We start from the raw sequence: 19,471 nt of genomic DNA, 5'->3' as shown, positions 1-19,471 counted from the left end.
GGTTTCAGCGTGCACAGCAAACATGAACACATCACACCACGAACACTCGCCGTCAAAGCGCTGGCATGAGGAAATGCGGCAACAGTAGCAAGCGAAGTGACGTTCATGCTGGCTATCGCTTCAGAGCAAAGTGAGCACCGAGAACATACAGCTTGCACAGAGCTATGAGTCGCCAATGCAACTAGACTCTGCCCCCAACGCAGGTCGCTCTCAAGATACAGCCGCGCGCAGCCGCCACATGGGCAGTTGCAGCCAGAGAGAATGTGCGCCCCCCCCCCCCCCTCCCCCACCCCCTGGCACCTTGCAACATTGGGTGCCTTGCGCGTGAGAGAAGACGGCACGCTTCCCCTTTGCATTCGTCCCTTTCTCGTGGGCAAGATTAAGCCGCAATCGTCGCCTCCCCTCGCATGCTTTCACTCACACATACAGCGCATGGTGCGCGGTGATGGTGTTATTGCCCTTGGACTTGATACGGAACCTGGCGGTAACACCGATGCCCACGCCTACAGCAGAAATGCGCTTGGAGTGTCCATATAATCGCTATTGCAACAAATAAATAAATAAAAAACACACAGCACCATGTCCACGTTTTTGGAGAGTTTTAAAATAGGGGCCCCAAAGAGCTTTGCGGGTGTTAGCATTGGGGTATGCAGGAGTGGAGAGCTTTAGAATAGGGCTTTGCTCTTGCAGATAGTGTTTTGTGCTGACAGCGCCACTACGGTGTCAGAGAAAAGCTATTAGAAACAATTAAATAAAATATACCCTTTTATGATAAGAGTAATTTTGACTTTTTTGTTTTTGCATTTAATTACAATATAAAGGTTATTCTATTAGCAGCAAGCAATTAGTTGCACTTAGTTTTGAATAACCAACTTTACGTGCCTTCACCAGCCAAGCTACGCCGTATTAGGCCTAGGAGCCATGAAATCAACAAACGAATTCTGAATCAGTGGTGTCTGATGAATCAGTCTTCATAACACATGCTAGTTGAGAGAAAGCGATAACTGCAGTCACTTCTCCTAGCTTGCAACCTTCACACGTTACCACAAATCGAACCCACTTTGGTTCTAGGTTAGAGTCGTCGCTTCGATGGGTGCCGCCATTTTGTTGATGCAAATCTTTTGGGGCACCCACTAAACCAGTGAAATAGCGTGCCTGACGCAAACCCCAAACGCAGTTTGCGCCTCGTGCATGCGCAGTGGCTTTGACACAATTTCTTTGGGGCCCCTATTCTAAAACTCTTTTATCTTGAAGGTCCTGAGAGGGAGAGAACCGACATGCAATAGACAGCTGTAGTTGGAAAGAGCAAAGCTACACAGCGACGATCATCGCCAACATACTCCTGCACACTAGCACTCTCCCCATCCATGATGGCACGGAGTTCGAATTATCGATGGTGTTGCGGATTTCAGGGTGAATTAGCGGGATGTGTTACATATTGCTTTCAATTCATTGTTGGATGGAATGCGGCGGCTACTTCGAATTATCTGAAATTTAGAAATAACAAGTTGTAAATTAACGAGGTTTTACCATAATGTTTAGTCACGACCTTGTGAGCAGAAACGTGATAGCATGGCAAAGCAACATCCAGCGATACAGTGTTCTTGTGAGTGCAATTGTTTTACTTGGGCCTGAGATACTTTTGACTCCACGTGATGGCATTAACAGGCTTTTATTAACTTAAGTGTCTATTATTGGGAGAGTGTTGACAGAAGCTGTTCAATTTTAATGTTGCCATGCTTATTTTTTATCATTTAGTCGGAAAAAAAAAATATAGCTGTGGCCATGATAATGGTCAAAGGATGGTGTGATTCATAGCTGTTTCTACTTAGTTGCAGGTTCCTCATGAAGAAAAAGCTCCTGATTTGGCTGAGGCCCCTGCTGAAGCTTCTGCTGCAGTTACAACTGCTTTAAAGCAAGAGACAGAAAAAGCGGTCCCCATGGAGACCGAAGATATCCAAGGCGAGGAAGTGGTCTCAGCTGAGTCAGAGCCGGCTGAAGCTGCCTCTTCGGAGCGGGATTCTGCAGATGATGAAAACCCTTCAAATACGATGCCAATGACTCGTCGCAAATCTCGCCAACAGCAGACACCTATCAAGCGAAAGCTGAGTGACAGCAAAGCCCCAAATGTAAGTTGTCTGTGTTTGCTTTGTCAGTTGCTTCTTGATTTTGACTTATAAAGTTTTTGTGACTGTGTTACGACCTAACAGGGGCCCCTTGATGAAGGCATGCCCTCACAAGGGTGTCCTCGCACTCATCTTTCCTTGCCTTCATGGAGTTAAATGAGAGCAAGGGGTGTCACCGACAAAGTTGAGTCCAAACGAGGAAATCACCATTCAAGTCACTACAGCTAACTGCTTTGCATTTGATCGTAATTTGGTTACACTAGGCCGACAACCTGCATTTTTGTGGGCCGTTGACAGCCATTGTGTTAGTGCTCTTGTCACATATACTCTTAAAGGGGCCCTAGAACACTTTTTTAACTAATCATAGAATGGCCTCACTGTAAAGGACGCCATCTTGTGAATCTTATGCTGCAAAAATGTTATGCATCCTTCAATTGTAAGTGGAGCAGTTGGACCAATATCCAGCTTTCTCCTTTCATCTCCGCTAGCACACTGGAAGCTGCACAGTGGAGCAACCAAGAGGGGCAGAGCCCCTGCCAAAAGTGAAGTGTCACAACGGCGAAAGGGCTCGTCACGGCACCCCGTGGCGGGATGCACTGCATGCAGCAGGGAACTTACAATTCCCTGCTGCATGCAGTGCAGGAATATTTACCTCGCATGTTCACAGCAGCCTCTACGACAGATCGGCAGAGTTTTCTTACATCATCATCATCATCATCAACCCAATTTATGTCCACTGCAAGACAAAGGCCTCTCCCTGCAATCTCCAATTACCCCTGTCCTGCGCCAACCGATTCCAACTAGTGCCCGTGAATTTCCTAATTTCATCGCCCCACCTAGTCTTCTGCAGTCCTCGGCTGCGCTTCCCTTCTCTTGGCACCCATTATGTAACCCTAATAATGGTCCAACGGTTGTCTAACCTGCACATTACATGACCTGCCCAGCTCCATTTTTTTTTTTCTCTTAATGTCAATTAGAATATCGTGTATACCCGTTTGCCCTCTGATCCAAACCGCTCTCTTTTTGTCTCTTAAAGTTATGCCTAGAATTCTTCGTTCCATCGCTCTTTGTGCACTCCTTAACTTGTTCTCAAGCTTTTTTGTCAGTCTCCCAGTCTCTGCCTCATATGTCAGCACCGGTAAAATGCACTGATTGTGCACCTTCCTTTTCAGTGATAATGGTAAGCTTCCAGTCACGAGCTGACAATGTCTGCCATATGCAATCCAACTCATTTTTATTCTTCTATGAATTTCCTTCTCATGATCATGATTCCCTGTGATTAATTGACCTAGGTAAGCATACTCCTTTACAGAATCAAGAGGCTGACTGGCGATCCTGAACTCTTGTTCCCTTGCCCGACTATTCATCATTATCTTTGTCTTCTGCATATTAATCTTCAATCCCACTCTTACACTCTCCCTGTTAAGGTCCTCAATCATTTGTTGTAACTCGGCTGCAGTATTTCTGAATAGAACAACGTCATCGGCAAACATAAGGTTGGTGAGGTATTCGCCGTCAATCCTTGCTCCCAAGCAAGGATCATGAATGATCCATTATGAATTCATTATATTATGAGTGTTCAACAAACATCCATTACTGCACTTGGTCAGCAGACCTTAAACTTTGCTCTTCATGGTGTCATTGATAATTGTACTGAAATATGTAAATATGCCATGGGTGCATTTTGTGTGTGTGTGTGTGTGTGTGTGTGTGTGCGCGCGTGCGTGCATGTGTGTGTGTGTGTGTGTGTAAAATTTGTAGTTTCTGCCTAAGTTATGATTTGGCATATTGGTTGTTGTGGTACGTATGAATGTGGCGTTTACTATTTGTACAGACCTTTTACTGTTTGTACATGCTTTTTTCTCTGTGATTTTGGGCTGAAGACCACTGTTGTTTTGCCTTACAACATTTCTTGATACATGTCTGCAGGGTGCAGCCAAGAAAGTGAAGGAATCTGTTGTGGAGGCACCAGTGACTCGCATGACAACTCGCAACTCTCCTCGTAGTTCACCTCGCAAGACTGTGCTATGTGCCAGTCCTCAGTCAAGCCCATTGGTGACACGGAGCCAGAGGGCAGCGGCTGCCTCTGTAGGCAAGGTGACTGAGGCATCAGACCGAGCACGCCTTTCACCGAGTAAGTTTGCAGTCTGCATCAGAATCCAACCCTTAACCCTTTGAGGGTCAGTGACGTAAATATACGGCGTCGCGAACAAATCCAAAAATGGTTGATGCCGTATATTTACAGCGCCGTCTGTACATTTAAAAAGCGCACCAATTTCCTAACTTTTCCTTTTCTGTCATGTGCTGCCACTATGTGGGAATACAGGGAATTTTTTTTGCGCCTCCCTCTCTCAATTTTCGTTGCACGGTTTGTTTTAGCGCTACTTTGCTCCCGTGCGTCTATATACCGTATTTACTCGCATAATAGTCGCACTTTTTTGTCAAATAAATGACGCAAATTCAGGGGTGCGATCATTACGCGGGTTAAATTTCCCACAAAAAAAAAAAGAATGTTTTTTTTTTTTTCATCTCGCATTTGCTGCGGGATGACAACAGGTCAACAAATAGAGACGGCTGCCCCTGTATGTAATGTGGGAACCAAAAAAAGATGGCGGCCGGCGAAGCAAGCCGAATGCGCCGAACTCGATTTTTATTCTTCTCGTGAGTACATTACATGCATTGAAACAGTTTCTTCCGTATCAGTAATGAATAATATCGTTAATATCGGCAATTTTGCGGCAATAACATAGCCATGTCTACTTTGAGGGGACAGAAACAGATGAGCGCGCTTAGCTGCCAGTGACATAGGAACACATGACGGGCATGCTGCGGAAACTGCGGCATTTGTCTTCACTACTATCCTAATACGGCACGTTTCCGCTAAGAGTGGGCGAATATCTTAGCCATGTTACAAGCGTCGGTGTCTAACGTATCAGTGTAAACGTGCCTGCTATCATTGCTGCTCGAGATTTGTTGCGTGCCCACGAGCACAGACGAGAAGAATCGAAAGGCGCCTTTTTTTTGTTGTTGTTGACCACAGCCATCACAAAGCCTACATAATAAAGGCGAGTTTGGTTGTAGCCTTCTTCTAATCCTCCTTCTTCTTCCCCCTCTCCTTTTTTTTTTTTTTTTTTTTTGTCATGGAAGTGCGGAAAGTGATGAAAGGAATGAAATGGGGCATCTGCTTGAGAATGGTTGGTGCGTGCAGACCGCTTGGTTTGTCTTGAAGAGTCGTTTGCTTAGCATTCGACAGATAGTGCGATTATTATTAGCTAGACTTGGTGTACGACATATCACTGCGGCAAGTTTCGGGTGCAATCATTACATGCATGGGAAATAAAAAAGAGCTAATTTTGACGACAAAATTAAGGGGCACTTAGCCAAGCACTTAGCGAGCGGAATCCTCGGACACAGGGATAAGCTTTCCAAGCATCTGTGCTTGGGACTGCACTGCAATGTTTACATCCAAGCACATCACTCAAGCAATCCTCGGACCCGTGGTTAAGGCTTTCGAGCATCGGTGCTGCGACTATGCACATCAGGTGCATACTGTTTATACCTATGGCTAGGCATTTTGTACATTGGCACATTGGACTCTGTGATTGAGCACATCCTGCACAGACTCCTCGAACCCGCGGTTACACATTTGGCACAGTGGCCCCACTGATCCAGTGATTGAGCTCATTGTGTGCGGACTCCTCAGGCCCACGGTTAAGCATTTTGAAAATCAGCCTTTGGATTCGGTGATCAAACACACCTCACACAAACACCTCAAACCCACCGCTAAGCATTTTGCAAATTGGCATCTCATGCTCCTGCGACCAAGCATATTGCGCACCTAAGTCGGGCTTTTATTTTATTATTGCGAAAGCATTGTATCGTATGTCCCGTGAGCCAAAAAAGCCGGTGTTGTCCGCAATGAATGGCAGGAAAAATCATCATCAGCGTGGATTAAGGTGAATTATACCCTTGTCAAGCGGCCAAGTTAAGTGCATGTACACTTCGGGACCTTGAGTGACACGTAAGGCTTAGCGCTGCTAAACAAGAAAACAGAGTGCACTTGCAGTAAACAACAATGGCGACAGACTAAGAGCTTGTTTTTTGAAGTTGTAGAGTAAAAAGAACAAATCTTCAAAAAAGTGATTGTTTTGCAGTGTATTATAAATAAAAACAAACTTAGTCTGTATTTTCTCTACAAGAAAAAAAAGATATTTATTATAAGAGTGTTGTAAGTCAATGCTAGCCAAGACTAATGCCTAGCCAATCCAGAACAACATGGTGGCATGCAACAATGTGGCGTTTGATCCTGCTAAAACAGAATATGAGCAAGTTCTCTTCTGAATATTTTTTTAAAAGCTGTTCAATGACTAAAATGAACTAATGTGCCTTTTTTTTTTATGCATTACATTTTGTACCATTTAAGCTGCTGGCAGCGAGGCTACGCACTCGGCCAGCAAAGTGCGTTCCGTGAACTCACTCTGACCGGAGTGCACTCTTCTGCAAGTGACGCTTTACTTGCCAGGTTTAGGTTTGTGAAAGTGCGCTTAAACCGAGTGACACTCTCCCTAAGTGCACTTAACTTGCCCGCTTGACAGGGGGAATAAATTGAACTCAGGTGGATTAAGGTTAGTACAAATTAGAGCAATGTGGATTAGAGTTTTAATTTAAAGTGATAACTTAGAGAAGTCATCATGCTTTTACATTCAAATACCTACTAAAGTGACTAGTTTATTTATTTATTTATTTATTTATTTATTTATTTATTTATTTTGGTCACGGTTTCTCAGCTACAGTGCAGGTCGGGGCTTTCTTGCTTTTTTGATGATGTGAAGGTGCCATGAATGTCAAATCTAACTATCCTCGCAATTTTCAAAGGAGAAAACGTTTTTACAATACAATGTTCTCAAAATAGTAGTTGGTGCCAACATCAGGCTGCAAAGACACAAGGTAGACCTCCCCATAAGTACTGGCTTGCAAAGCATGAATGTTTCAGCTGCATTGCTGCCCATGTACCAGTGCCTTCCTAATGTGCAGCTAGTTCCTGAACTATTGTCTAGGAAGCAAAATTCAAAATGCTGCTAAAAGCCTTCGTTCAACCATCTGGCCATTGCTACAAAAAGACAAGAATGTGGCATTGATTGTGATAGAGACTTTATGTGAGTGATGATAAAGGGTAAGCCTCCCTGTGCCACTCTCAGACAGCCATCAACAAGGCAGTATGCAAATACAATTCTTGGGCCGGCTATGCTTTTGTGGGATATTGTGCAACATTTGGTCTGCATCTTGGCCAACATGCTCTCCACTGAGCAGTGGAGAAGGATTTTCGGGGGGAATAAGGCAAGCAAAGTCCTTCAGACTAAAGGCAAAACACTCCAGAATCCTCGCATTCGATAGGACATCAATGACTACAGCCCTGGTGCCTTTTGATAACTTCCAATCTGAAACACAACTTTGATAGCCATTTTCTCAAACTTGTTTCTGTCGCCTTCCGTTCAGCTTGTCCCGCTGATTTCTTAGCGACTACTAGGTCTGTTTCAATTTCGTTTATTTATTTTTTTACTATAGTGTTTGAAATACAGTTCGGGGCACAACATTCTTGCTTTGCCAGTACAACTTTTTCTGAATTAAGGATTCAAATAGTTCACATTCTGAATGCCTGTTGTACTTGGAAGCGTTTGGGTGCGAGCTATTTGGTACAGATCATTCATTTTAAACAGCACCAAAATATGCACGGACAAGGAAGAGCACTGGACCAACGCTGGTCCTGTGCTCTTCCTTGTCCGTGTTTTCTTTTCTTTTTTTTGGCACTGTTTAAAATGAATGGCCTGTTGTACTGTTACGTCATAAAAAATGCGAACTAAAAAAAAAATCATGGTGTAATTAAAAAATCTAAGAATGTCACGCCCTCAACCATTCGTTTTGGAAGGCACAGTACTATGAACAAGTCTTCTATCACATTTTTTAAGTTGTTCAGGCTTGGGACAAGCCCAAGAGGAGAAAAAATTTAGTATTAACTTTTTGAGGGTAGATTTTTTTCGCCATATGCGAGCGCCCAGGGTAAATTTTTTTATTGCAGATTCCAATTCAACTTAGGGACTTATTTCGAAAAAAATTTACTGTAATTTTTTTAGGGTGACCGTAAAGTGAGAATAACATATTTTGAGTTGGTATATATGCACTCTTCATTCATGAATAACAACAATAAAAAAAGAAATAAACTTATCAGAATAAAGAATTTGGTGCATTTTTATGCACATAGTTCAAGGCTTTGAAAATGCGCGCGCGAGAATATTTCACAAGACTCAAATGTTCTTGCTCTTACACTAATATTTACGTCCATAGCGTAATAGAACTGCGTTGGTGCACGCACTCAAGAAAACTGTGGTTGTGTGCCCGTGAAAAAAGCAGAACATGTGAAAGACTTCCGCTAACCTTCATCTTATCGCCAACCAGAGGCAATTAGTTATGGCGAGTGTCAAAAAGGGGGGGGGGGGGGGGGCTACGGAAACGCACGCACGGCGGCATCCTGCCTATGCGCACCCCTGTGAGCACTAAACGAGCGAGAGACAGGCAGTCAACCTTTGAGCAATTAGTAACAAGATAGTCATCAGTTTTGAAAGCGCAAAAAGCCGAAACCGCCAGCGAAAACAAAACCCAAACTGCTACCTGCCCGTGCACGCACCAATGCGCGAGCGGTACTATATAGACGTGCGAGTGAACTAGCGCTAAAGCAAACCATACAAGAAAAACCGAGAGAGGAGGCGCGCGAAAAAAATTCCCTGTATTCCCACATAGTGGCAGCACATGACAGAAAAGAAAAAGTTAGGAAGTTGGCGTGCTTTTTAAACGTACAGACGGCGCCATAAATATACGGCAACTTTGAAATTTCCATAACATCACAGAAACATTACCATTACCTCTGCCAATTTTAATCAATATGCATGGAGAAGTAAGGAAGTTGCTTTTGAAAGCTATGTCCCCCCCGTAAGTTGTGACATTATATACATCGAAGTGAATGAGAGTTATAAATCTACACTGTGGGGCTGCTTTAATAGTCAACACTTTGCTTTGTGCATATTTTCCTCCAGCTTTTATTATGTTGGTTTTCATTTGCTTGCATATCATAAAAATATGTAATTCTAGTTACAGGAAATGCAGAAGGAGTTACAGCAGCTACAGAAAAAAATGACACGCAGAAGGACTTGGCATCGGAAGAGCTCTTTGACTTGAAAGGTGCGTTTCCCATCCCTTGCCATCATCTTAGCATTTTCATTTTATTTAAGCGACTAGTTCGAAGTGCCTCTCCATATTGTACTGTTGCCAGGCATACAGGGTTTTCTCCATCCCCTCGCGCACTTCTTTATAAACAGTGGTTTCCTGCTAAAGAACTGCTTCTGAGCAGGGGTGTTCAAAGGGTACTTGAAATCCTTTGAATTAAATATTTGCTATTTGCTTATATTAGTATTTTTCTAATAGATTTTGAAGGCTTCACTTCATCAGGTGTGCAGGATTAAAGGGACACTAAAGGCAAATACTAAGTCGACATGGACCGTTTAAACACCATTTCAGAAACCTCACAACGCTTGTTTCGTGCCAAGAAAAGACTTAGTTTATAACAAAATGGCATCTGAAGGGTCCGAATACCTTTTTCGCAATTCAAATCTCCCACCACCCAACTGGGGTAGTGGTGACATCTCATGTGTCATCACCACCCTTTGCTGCCGTCGGTGAGTAAAGTGGTGCTCGACAGACGGTGGCACCAAGCCAAGACAGTGGTGGATTCGCCACTGCAGCTGCTTATTGGTCAAGTGGCGTAGACTGTTCGGGCATCTCGAGACATCACATGGAAGTTGAATTCTCTGCTACTTGCAGTTTGTGCGAGTTTTGCGAGCCAGCAAAATCAGCACAGCATTATGCGATAACTATTGAAATGCGAAGGCATGGGTGGCGTGGAGTCGAGCGAAAACGAAACCTTTCGACTGCCGACATCGTTGTCCGGGTTATTTCAGTGAGTTCTTTCTTATAAAAGTGAAATAGAACTGGACAAGTAGCATTTTATTTTGTCTTACAATACAAGGATGTTTTATGCAACGAATGATTAAGTACTAGTGACAGAATTTAACTGAGGAGTGCTTTCGTCATCGGACAAGTGCTTGAATGTCCCAGGGGAGTCTCTAATCATCTCCTGCATTTACCTCAACTTGATTATTAAGGCCTTGTTCACGATAATATTGACGCCTTAGAGATTCTCGAGGACTAATCAATCACTTTAGCTTGACTTACTATTTGCCTTTAGTGTCCCGTTAAACATTAAGTACTGACAAAACATTTTCGGCTTTCTTTGGTTTTAGAGAGGCTGACAAAGGTTCGTAACGGGCCATGAAATTGTAGTGCCAATGGAACGACCATGCCTGCAATGATAGAAACAAGCATGAGTTTATCCTTTAAACGAAGAATTAAATTGGCACAGGAACTCATGTAAAGTCACAGAGTGACCTTCCCTGGTGAAACATTGTCATTAAGGTGAAGCTATCAAGGCCACCGTCTTGCATGCAGATCATTCTTCCACCAGGCGACACCACTCAGTCACATTTACAAAAAGGAAAACTGCTCTTCGCCCTCACAGCATGCTCCGGCCTGTTCCGTTGCGACTGGTGATCTGCTGTACATGTAGTTGAGAAAAATGCTTCCCCTCGCCTTCTTTTCAGACCAACTGGTGCCTGGTACCATTGTCGTTTTGTTGCTGCACGTGGTGGCCTTTGCACTCCTGATACTTTCAGCAATGGCTCGGCTGAACCATTGTCTATCTAAAAGATTTAGTGCCACTGGTTCGTCACTGCCGCTTTTGACATTGCCGTCTCTGACTGCAGGCCACTGGTTCTTGAAAAACCATCTTGGTAGATGGCCTGCAGACTGTAGTGCTCACTACCTCAGCTTAATACACCTTCAGTAATGAGACAGACGGAGACTAGAAGGGACAGAAGCTTGAGTATCAGAAGCTTGAATATTGTTGACAGTCAGCTAGGTTTTTCTGTTTTTCTTTTTTTGTGTTCACTTTTTTAGCACTCTGGAAAGTACGAACCTGCTAAACGAAGGTTTGAATGGCAATGCTTCATAGTTAGGCTTGAAATGGTGTATATACCTTTGTGGCTGCAGTAATGGTGTTTATTCATGTAAATAGATAGGTAAAGAAACAAGAAGGGAAGGAAATTACTGCTGACCGCAGTAACTGTCTAGTTCAGTCGGCTGATGCCTTAAGAGTGGTCAGCAACGGCGGTGGAGGGTTGGTAAAAGGACAGAATGACAAGATATCAGAGAGGATACAATAAAAAAGAACTAATAGTGACTGAGCGATTAAGTAAAATAAAAAAGAAATATGGTCTGCTCGTGTCGTCTTCATTGTAAGGGTGTGCCTGGATATAAGTATGTTCCTGCTTGAAATGGTACCTCTCCAGTTTGAATGAGGTGACGACAGGGACACCACCACCTCCTCCGATACGCACTCGCTAGAGAGCGCACGCAGCCTTGTGCGCATGGTATTGGAGGTCACGTCATTCGAGTTTCAAAGCCACAGTACAGTGAAATGGTAAATGATGTAGTAGCACTTTAGCACATGCATACTTCGCTTTCACATGCTCACCGCTGCTAGCATTCATCGTGCCAGCGTTATGATCAGGATGATCATGGCAAGCACTTGCACAGCCCTCAGATGTTTTTCAAGCTTTGACGACAGCATTGTCATTGCTTTCATGAAAGACAGTGTGTCTACCTCCCCATGACGCAGGTGTCCAATGTCAAGAGCTCGCACTGGCCTTTGGAATAAAAACACAGGCTCTACAGAAGCATGAACTGCAGAAACAGATTATTTGCTAAAAGTAACCTTTTCTAAATGTCATCAGTCTACTTAGTGTAATTGTGCACATGTTGTCTGCCTTGTTCGCACAGTCCGTATTTTCTTCTTTTTTCCCCCGTTTTTTCTGCTGAAATCGGAGACTGTCGAACGCATGCGCGCTGCTGCACATGCAATGGCGGAAAAGCTTTGGAAAAAGAAATGGCGGTAAACATGGCTCAGCTGCCATACACAATCATCATCAGTCGCAACAAGCATGACAGCACTCACTGCAGTAATTTTTGAGGGTATGGCGGTCACTTGAAAAAAAAAAGGGCTAATGTGGGGGTGCGAGCATTTTGCTAGTACGAGTATTAGGCAAGTAAATGCGATAGATATTTCCAACGAGAAGACCACGTACTGGAAATTGTGCGTTTCAAGACTCGGTGGTAATGTGCATTTACATTTGGCATTGAAACATGTGACAATTGGTTTGTTGTGCATGCTGGGAAAGCTACAGGTCACATAGCCATCCACACTTTTCGCTGCAGTTGGGGAAATAACGGCTCACTCACTCACTGTGTGCTGCTGATCCTATCGTGATTCATATGTTCAACCGGCGTCGTGCAGGATAGGGCAAGCAGCGAACACATGCTGACACATGCCGTGGTTCTCGTTCATGTTTGGCTTATGGCCTGGAGCCTGGAGGGAAGTAATGCAAGCAGGCTTTCGAAGCAAATATGATAGACACTTTAGGGACTTCTCTTGGTGGAAAGTCGGTGAATTAAAAAAAAAAGGAATCGCAAGTAGATCGGGGAAAACAAGCCTCAAGCAGCAAAGAACCTTGATTTGCTATCATGTTTTGGCAGTCGCATTTTCTTGGATAACAGTGCACATCAAGCGCAATTCCACAGGTCGCTTCGCCATTAATCTGAAATGCTGTGTGAGGTGGTCCCTTTCTTTCTGGACCGAGGTCTTCACCTTTATGTGGCGATTTTTTGTGCTGTATGCTCATACGTATAACAAGTGCGCACATTTCATGATGAAACTGCCTCAGCCTTACTATTTCTAGATTATATCATAAGAAGCCAACAAACACCGACACCAAGGACAACATAGGGGAAATTACTTGTGCTTAATAAATGAAATACAGAAACGATAAATTAATCGAGAGGAAAGTGGATGAAAAAACAACATCTGGCAACATTGACGCCTTCAGGTAGAATGTGTGCGTTTATTGACCGGTTCCCTTCACCCAAAAAGATCACATTCTCGTGACGTCTGCGGCAGAAAAGATGTTCCACGTCCGCCGCCAAGGTCTGTGAGTGGTGGCGTTGGGTAACACTCCCAGGGTTTTACAAGGAAACATAAATACCCAATAAAGTGGCCGGGGAAACACCACCACGGCAGCTCAATTGGTGGTGCATCGCACACGAAATGCGAAGGTTGTGGGTGCGTTCCCCACCTGCGACAAGTTGTTTTTTCATCCACTTTCATTTCCATTAATTTATCATTTCTTTATTTCATTTATTAAGCACAAGTAATTTCCCCTATGTTGTCCTTGGTGTCAGTGTTTGTTGGCTTCTTATGATATGACTAATAAAAATCGGGCCCCTCGATTAACCTCCTTTCTTCTCGTTTATTTCTAGATTAGTATTCCATACAACAGCTATTGCGCTGTAGTACTAAAAACACAACTTATAACACGGGAAATATGCAAACAGCATTGCAATTACAATAATAACTTCTCATGTGTCAGTATTTCACATACCTTCTCTTAGTTTTACACAAAATTTTGGGGGTAATTTCATTATTGGCCTCCGCAGCTAGTGGTTACGGAGAAGGGCTTGGAGCACAGCACTCTTTGTAATAATAAAAAAGAATGTTATTTTCATTGACCATTTTGGCGCTTTTTCCATCTCCTTCTTTCTATAGTTTCTTTCTTTGCACCACAGTATATCAGGTTAGGTTTGCACCAACTCACCCAACATAGTACTCTGCCATGCACATCACCCCTCACCACATGATTAGAAAGCGTCTGAGAGTGCTCGCTTGCTGCAGTTACATGATTTTTCTTGTCGATGGTTGAAAAAAGTTTCGTCTTTGTCGCAGTTGATTTTCACAGTGCCGCATACCGAAGAAAATCTATTTGCTAAAATTTAAGTTGGTTACCACACAGGGCTGTTTTTCAAGGAAAAACTCCTGTCTACACTTTTTCTTCCTCATATACGGTCTCCTCCACAATCGGGAAAGAAGGGAAGCGCTGTGGCTTTCCAAGATTCACTCAGAAAACGTTTCTGTCGTCACAGTGCCCCTAGCACCCAACACCTAGCCACCAAGAAGTAATGTATCGTTGCCATTCAACCGCCTTTAGCACCGCCCAACCCTTGCAGAGTAGGGGGATATGCAAAGTCTGGCTATAATTAAGGTGAAGCTATATTGAATGGGAACAATGCTTCATTCTGCTAGTCTGTGGTTGAAAGTATTTTTGTCTCAATACATATACCTTTCTCACACATGTGCATTGACTAAACCAGTAGCAAAATTTATTAGTTATAACTTTGCCCTCCACTCTAGCAGAAGTGTTCAACAGTTTGAACGGTGAAACTTTCGCCATTCATACTGTTGAGCATTCCTGTAAAAGTGGATTGCAAAGTTATTGCTAAGAAATGATGCAGACCAGCTTTGAACAGCATTTGCAGAGTGCCTATACAGGGCACCTGTGTATAACCTTTGCAAGCACAAGCATGCACTTGTGTGCACACAAAACAGTGTAAGGAAGCACTAAATTACTGCAGCTGCAAATTTGAACTATGTTTCCTTTATGTGCTCACTAATACCCTGACATCCAGAGTGAGCTGCTCGTGGGAAATAGTGCATTACATAGGGATTCCCGCACTCCTGTCAGTGCTTTCTCATGAGCTCCGCTTGTACTAAATACGGTTACAAGTTGAATATCCTCCACATGATATCACGGAAGCTCTTAAATCGCTTTCCTTTAGCCTTCCTTTAGCCAGGTAGTAGGACTACTACCATGGTCAAGAATGCTCAGTTGGTAGAATAAACAGCTTGCCACATACTGAAACATTGACTGCCTTGAAAACTGCTTCACGTCATCAGCAGACCCATCCGTACAATTCTTTTAAAAATTATATAGGAAAAATTCCTCTTCTCATTGACTACAATGGGGTTTAACGTGCCAAAACCACTTTCGGATTATGAGGCACGACGTAGTGGAGGACTCCGGAAATGTGGACCACCTGGGGTTCTTTAACGTGCACCTAAATCTAAGTACACGGGTATTTTCGCATTTCGCCCCTATCGAAATGCGGCCGCCGCGGCCGGGATTCGATCCTGCGACCTCGTGCTCAGCAGCCCAACACCATAGCCACTAAGCAACCACAGCGGGTTGACTACAATTAAGAAGGGCAATGACAGGCATCACAATTCCTGATTAGTTCTCAAGAAAAAAGGGGGGGGTAAGCAAACATAAGTTCTACTCGTGCTACAGCAGACTTAATTGTGAAGGCCACGGACAATATCCGCATTTGCATGCACGCCGCTGTCTATGAAACCATGTTCCTGGCTGAATTCCAAATATTCCCCATTGACGGCATAAAAGCCAAATTACCTTTTTTTTTCATGCATCGAGAAAAATTTTCTAGCCCATAATTTCTTTTCAAATGACGAAGAAAACCACAGAACTGTGGAGGAAACCACCATGCATTAATGGGAGCTGCGTGTACATGTGGCCGCTGTGCCAGCTTGCGTCTGATTGCAGAAAAATGGTTGTGGAACTGAACCACTCAGTACAATAAAGCATTTTGTCTCTCTCTTCTGACGAATCATGAGTTGTGGCCAAATCTGCAATTTCCAGATATTGGTGTACGAGTCTGGGACCTAGGAGAGACAAGGGCAAGTTGAGTGTGTACTTCAAAAATGCTTCCACAGTCACCCATGAATGAAAGTGGGCGCCCAGCAAGTTTCTAGAATCTTATCCGCAACTGCTCCTGGGCACAATATGTTAGGAATGGCCTGCCGAGGTACCGACATGCAAAGTTTCTCAGCCAGCTGCAGCAGCAGGATTGGCATTTTCTGGGAAGCCACCGTCATTCTCCAGCCGAACGGCGACCGACTGTGTGAGGAGTTCAATACACCGAGTCAGCAACTCTTTGTCGCCGGAATGCCAAGACGAGGTCGACGAACCAGGCTTTGTTAGTGAACTCGCCACCACCGATCCGGTCTTTCGGGAGCGAGGGAGTTCCCTAGGGAATGTATTTGGGGGCACCGTCCCACACGCCTTTCAAGACGCAAGACAATGGAGAACCGGCGGCGGCCACTGTGCGAGGTCCACTCGGGGATTAAGAGGCATCTGCTCGGGGCAAGACACGTGTCAGCGAGAACTCGCTCAACTCGGGTTCTGGGAAGCCATAGTGCGTACGTGTGTGTGTGAGCCCTTCTCCAAAAAGGCAGGTCAACTTCGATGACGTTGGACGCTACGAATTGGCGGTGAACTGCTGTTTTCCCTCACCTAGGGATCTAGGGAGGACAGAGTGTATATAAGCAGCTGTTGTCGGCTGCTAGAGTGTGCTCTGTGACCGTGCTCGTGAGCAGTGTGCTCGTGCTCGACCAGCAGTGTGCTGGTGTGTTTGGAGCTACGTGCTCATATGCTGTATGCTTTGTCTTGTGTGCTCCATTTGGGAGTCGCGCTAGACTGTCGAATGTATCGCCTGTTTGAATGTAAATATCTGTGAATAAATCGTGCTCGCCTAGTCCTGTCCCCCCAAGTTCCTCCCTACGACCTACAATGCCTACAAATAGCGTAACCTGCTGGCTAGCTGGCTTGTAATGATGTATGTACCATGCAAGGGGCGTGAAAAGTCCCGAGTAAATTGATTGCCAAGATGACAAGCAAAAAAAATTGCGTCTCCTACCCACAGCCAATTACATCATGCAGTGAGGGAAGTGTAGATAAAGACTTGGTGTCATCGCATTATGTATTGGTATAAGCAGTTAAATGGCAAATAAAATAAACTGAATGCACCATAGCACAGTAAAGCTACCACTGGAACTTTTTCTGTGCCTCATATGCGCACTTGTCGCAAGGTTTTCGTTTCTTTGTGATGTGCAGTGCAATAGCATGCTATAAAACCTCGTGCCTGAATTATCTAAAATTCACAGCACAGCTCAGGCAGACAAATGTGCTGTAGTTGCATGCATTCATTAGCAGATATTCTGTTTTTGTACTATGCAAAAACAAACACAACATGGAGAGTGCTGTTGGGCAGTGCTCTCACAGCACTGCATGGGGTGCACAATAGGCCTATACTCTCAATAAGACACAGCACACAAGTCTGCCAAGTAATCTGTAGGATTAATTTTGTTAAGTTTATGTCGAAATGGTAGAGATCACACCTGTTATGGTTTTCTCGTTTTTATTTTCCAGATATGAACCTTGCTGACGATGGTTTCTTGGAAAATGGTAAGCTGATCCCATTTATGCAAATGAACTGTTGCAAGTTATTTCAATTTCAAGGTATCTTAGGAGTAGATGCATTGTTTGTTTCTTGGCAATCTGCATGCTTAGTGATTGGTACACTGCATGCTTAGTATTGAGAGTGCTAAAATGCCCATGTTGCATGCCCCAAAACCATGCAACTGTTATTTCGAACAAAATCTCTCAGTACCATGCACTGTGTTTTGGACAAAGCATAGCCAAAGGTGAAGATGCGATGCTTCACTAGCTACTGCAATGTCGTGTACTCTAAAGATGACAAAGAAAGAAAGATGTGTGGAAGATGTACGGCCAAATCAGACGTGCGCGCCTGTCAATGGTGATGACTAGACGGAGCGCACTATAGCTTCACTTATGCTTGGGCCATGCGCTCCACTGTTCACGTTTCATTTGATGCTGATAGTACATGTTGTAGACAATGTTTACTCCAGCAGTGTACGCACAGGCCCTTGCAACCCTTGAAAACCTTTGAAATTGAAAAGTATGTTTTCAAGGCCCTTGAAAATCCTGAAATTTTTTTTCCCCTTGAAATCCTTGAATTTCTTCACCCGGCACAGCATGACTTTGTCGCAGTCACACTCTCTCGTGCTTTCTGCCATCCTCCTCCCCCTTCTCCATTGGCGCTGTCAGACTTGTGTTTCAGAAGAGTGGCAAGGAGATGGGAGGAAGGTGCATGAGGCTTCCTTTTGTGCCATGCACCAGGTGCGGCGGCTTGCTTTATACAGTGAAACCTCGTTAAACCGTAGTCGGCCGGAGCTCGGAAAAAGTACGTACTAAACGGTAGTACTGTTTAAGCGAAATAGCATGAGATCGCCCACTTACCTGTCGAAAACTGAACTCAGAGAGAGTACGATGAAAGGGGAAAAAACATGCAGTATTTATTCACTTCGCGGGACGTAAGTGTTATTTTCGTTTGATGTCGCGGCGGCCTAGCCCAACGACAGCGGCCTCAAACTTACTGAAGCTGCGTGCCAGCTTCTCAGCCAGCCCCCCTCCTCTCGGCAAACACTCGCACGGCAGATTCCTCGTTGGCGTTACGTATTCTCCGTGCACGCGCGCAGTAGTGCTGCATAAGTCCCGGGGCGCCTTTTTCATTGCCGGGTGCCGGAGTTCGGAAAACTTTTCGTTTGGAATAGTTACGTTATCGCGCCCCTGTTCTCCTTGCGACGATCGCATTCACGAGGCTGACGTAACGCGCAGCTTCTGCCACTGTCGGGCCTGAATAGCCCGTGCTGTCGCTTTCCGTGTCGTCCTCATCACTGTCGCTAGTTGACACTTCGGCAACAACAGCGGCAACGATGGTGAAAAGTCGAACCTCGTAACCGACATCTTTTCGCGGTCGCAGCAGCGCTGCCGAGCAACTTCGCATTCCAAATGCCACACACTGTAGTCAACAGCAGATCCACGTCGCGGGCCAGCGCCGACTTCTTCATGTCACGTTCGGTAGCACGGACGATGTCTAATTTTTCTTCTATGCTGAGCACCCGGCGTCTTTTTTATCCTAGCTTCGGCATGACGCGAGTCCTCGCTTGCACAACGCCGCAACCGCAACGCTCTCTGGCACGGCGTCCATGCGGCGTCGAAATGATGTTGATGTTGATGCGGCTTCACGTACAAACGCACAGGGCGCTTGGAGGCCGTTGTACCGATCTCCGAGGCTTGTTGTTCTTCCGGGCCGCCCGATGGAGACGACTCACCGCCGTGTTTGCGCGACGAAAAGTGGAAACGCTACGTTTTAACCGATGCGTACGCAATAAGCTGGTACGGTTTATGCGGATAAAAAATACATTATGTTCAATGGCCGCTGAGTCGGGGAATTGACTTTACTACTTTTAAACCGAAACTACTGTTTAAGCGGGTACGGTTTAACGAGGTTTTACTGTATTGCGATAGCAATCATATGGACACTCCAAGCGCATTTTTGTTGGTGGCAGTGTCGCCATGCTCCGTATAAAGTCCAAGGGTGATAACACCATCACCGCACGTTGTATGCGGTATGTG

The 19,471-nt window shown here is 44.6% G+C and overlaps 1 protein-coding gene across 1 annotated transcript in view; it reads left to right on the top strand.

Moving 5' to 3' along the window:
* Nucleotides 1–19,471, top strand: part of LOC139054230 (transcription factor E2F5-like) — a 56,458-nt gene that overhangs the window by 16,781 nt on the left and 20,206 nt on the right. Inside the window, exons 5-8 of the mRNA XM_070530935.1 lie at nt 1,833–2,129; nt 4,056–4,260; nt 9,270–9,359; nt 17,402–17,437. Of these exons, the coding sequence (XP_070387036.1) occupies nt 1,833–2,129; nt 4,056–4,260; nt 9,270–9,359; nt 17,402–17,437 (628 nt within the window). The remainder of the gene's footprint in view (nt 1–1,832; nt 2,130–4,055; nt 4,261–9,269; nt 9,360–17,401; nt 17,438–19,471) is intronic.

Source organism: Dermacentor albipictus, chromosome 1 (assembly GCF_038994185.2).
Source record: "Dermacentor albipictus isolate Rhodes 1998 colony chromosome 1, USDA_Dalb.pri_finalv2, whole genome shotgun sequence".
Classification (NCBI taxonomy): Eukaryota; Metazoa; Arthropoda; class Arachnida; order Ixodida; family Ixodidae; genus Dermacentor; species Dermacentor albipictus.
This window is presented reverse-complemented; position numbering and strand designations above follow the sequence as displayed.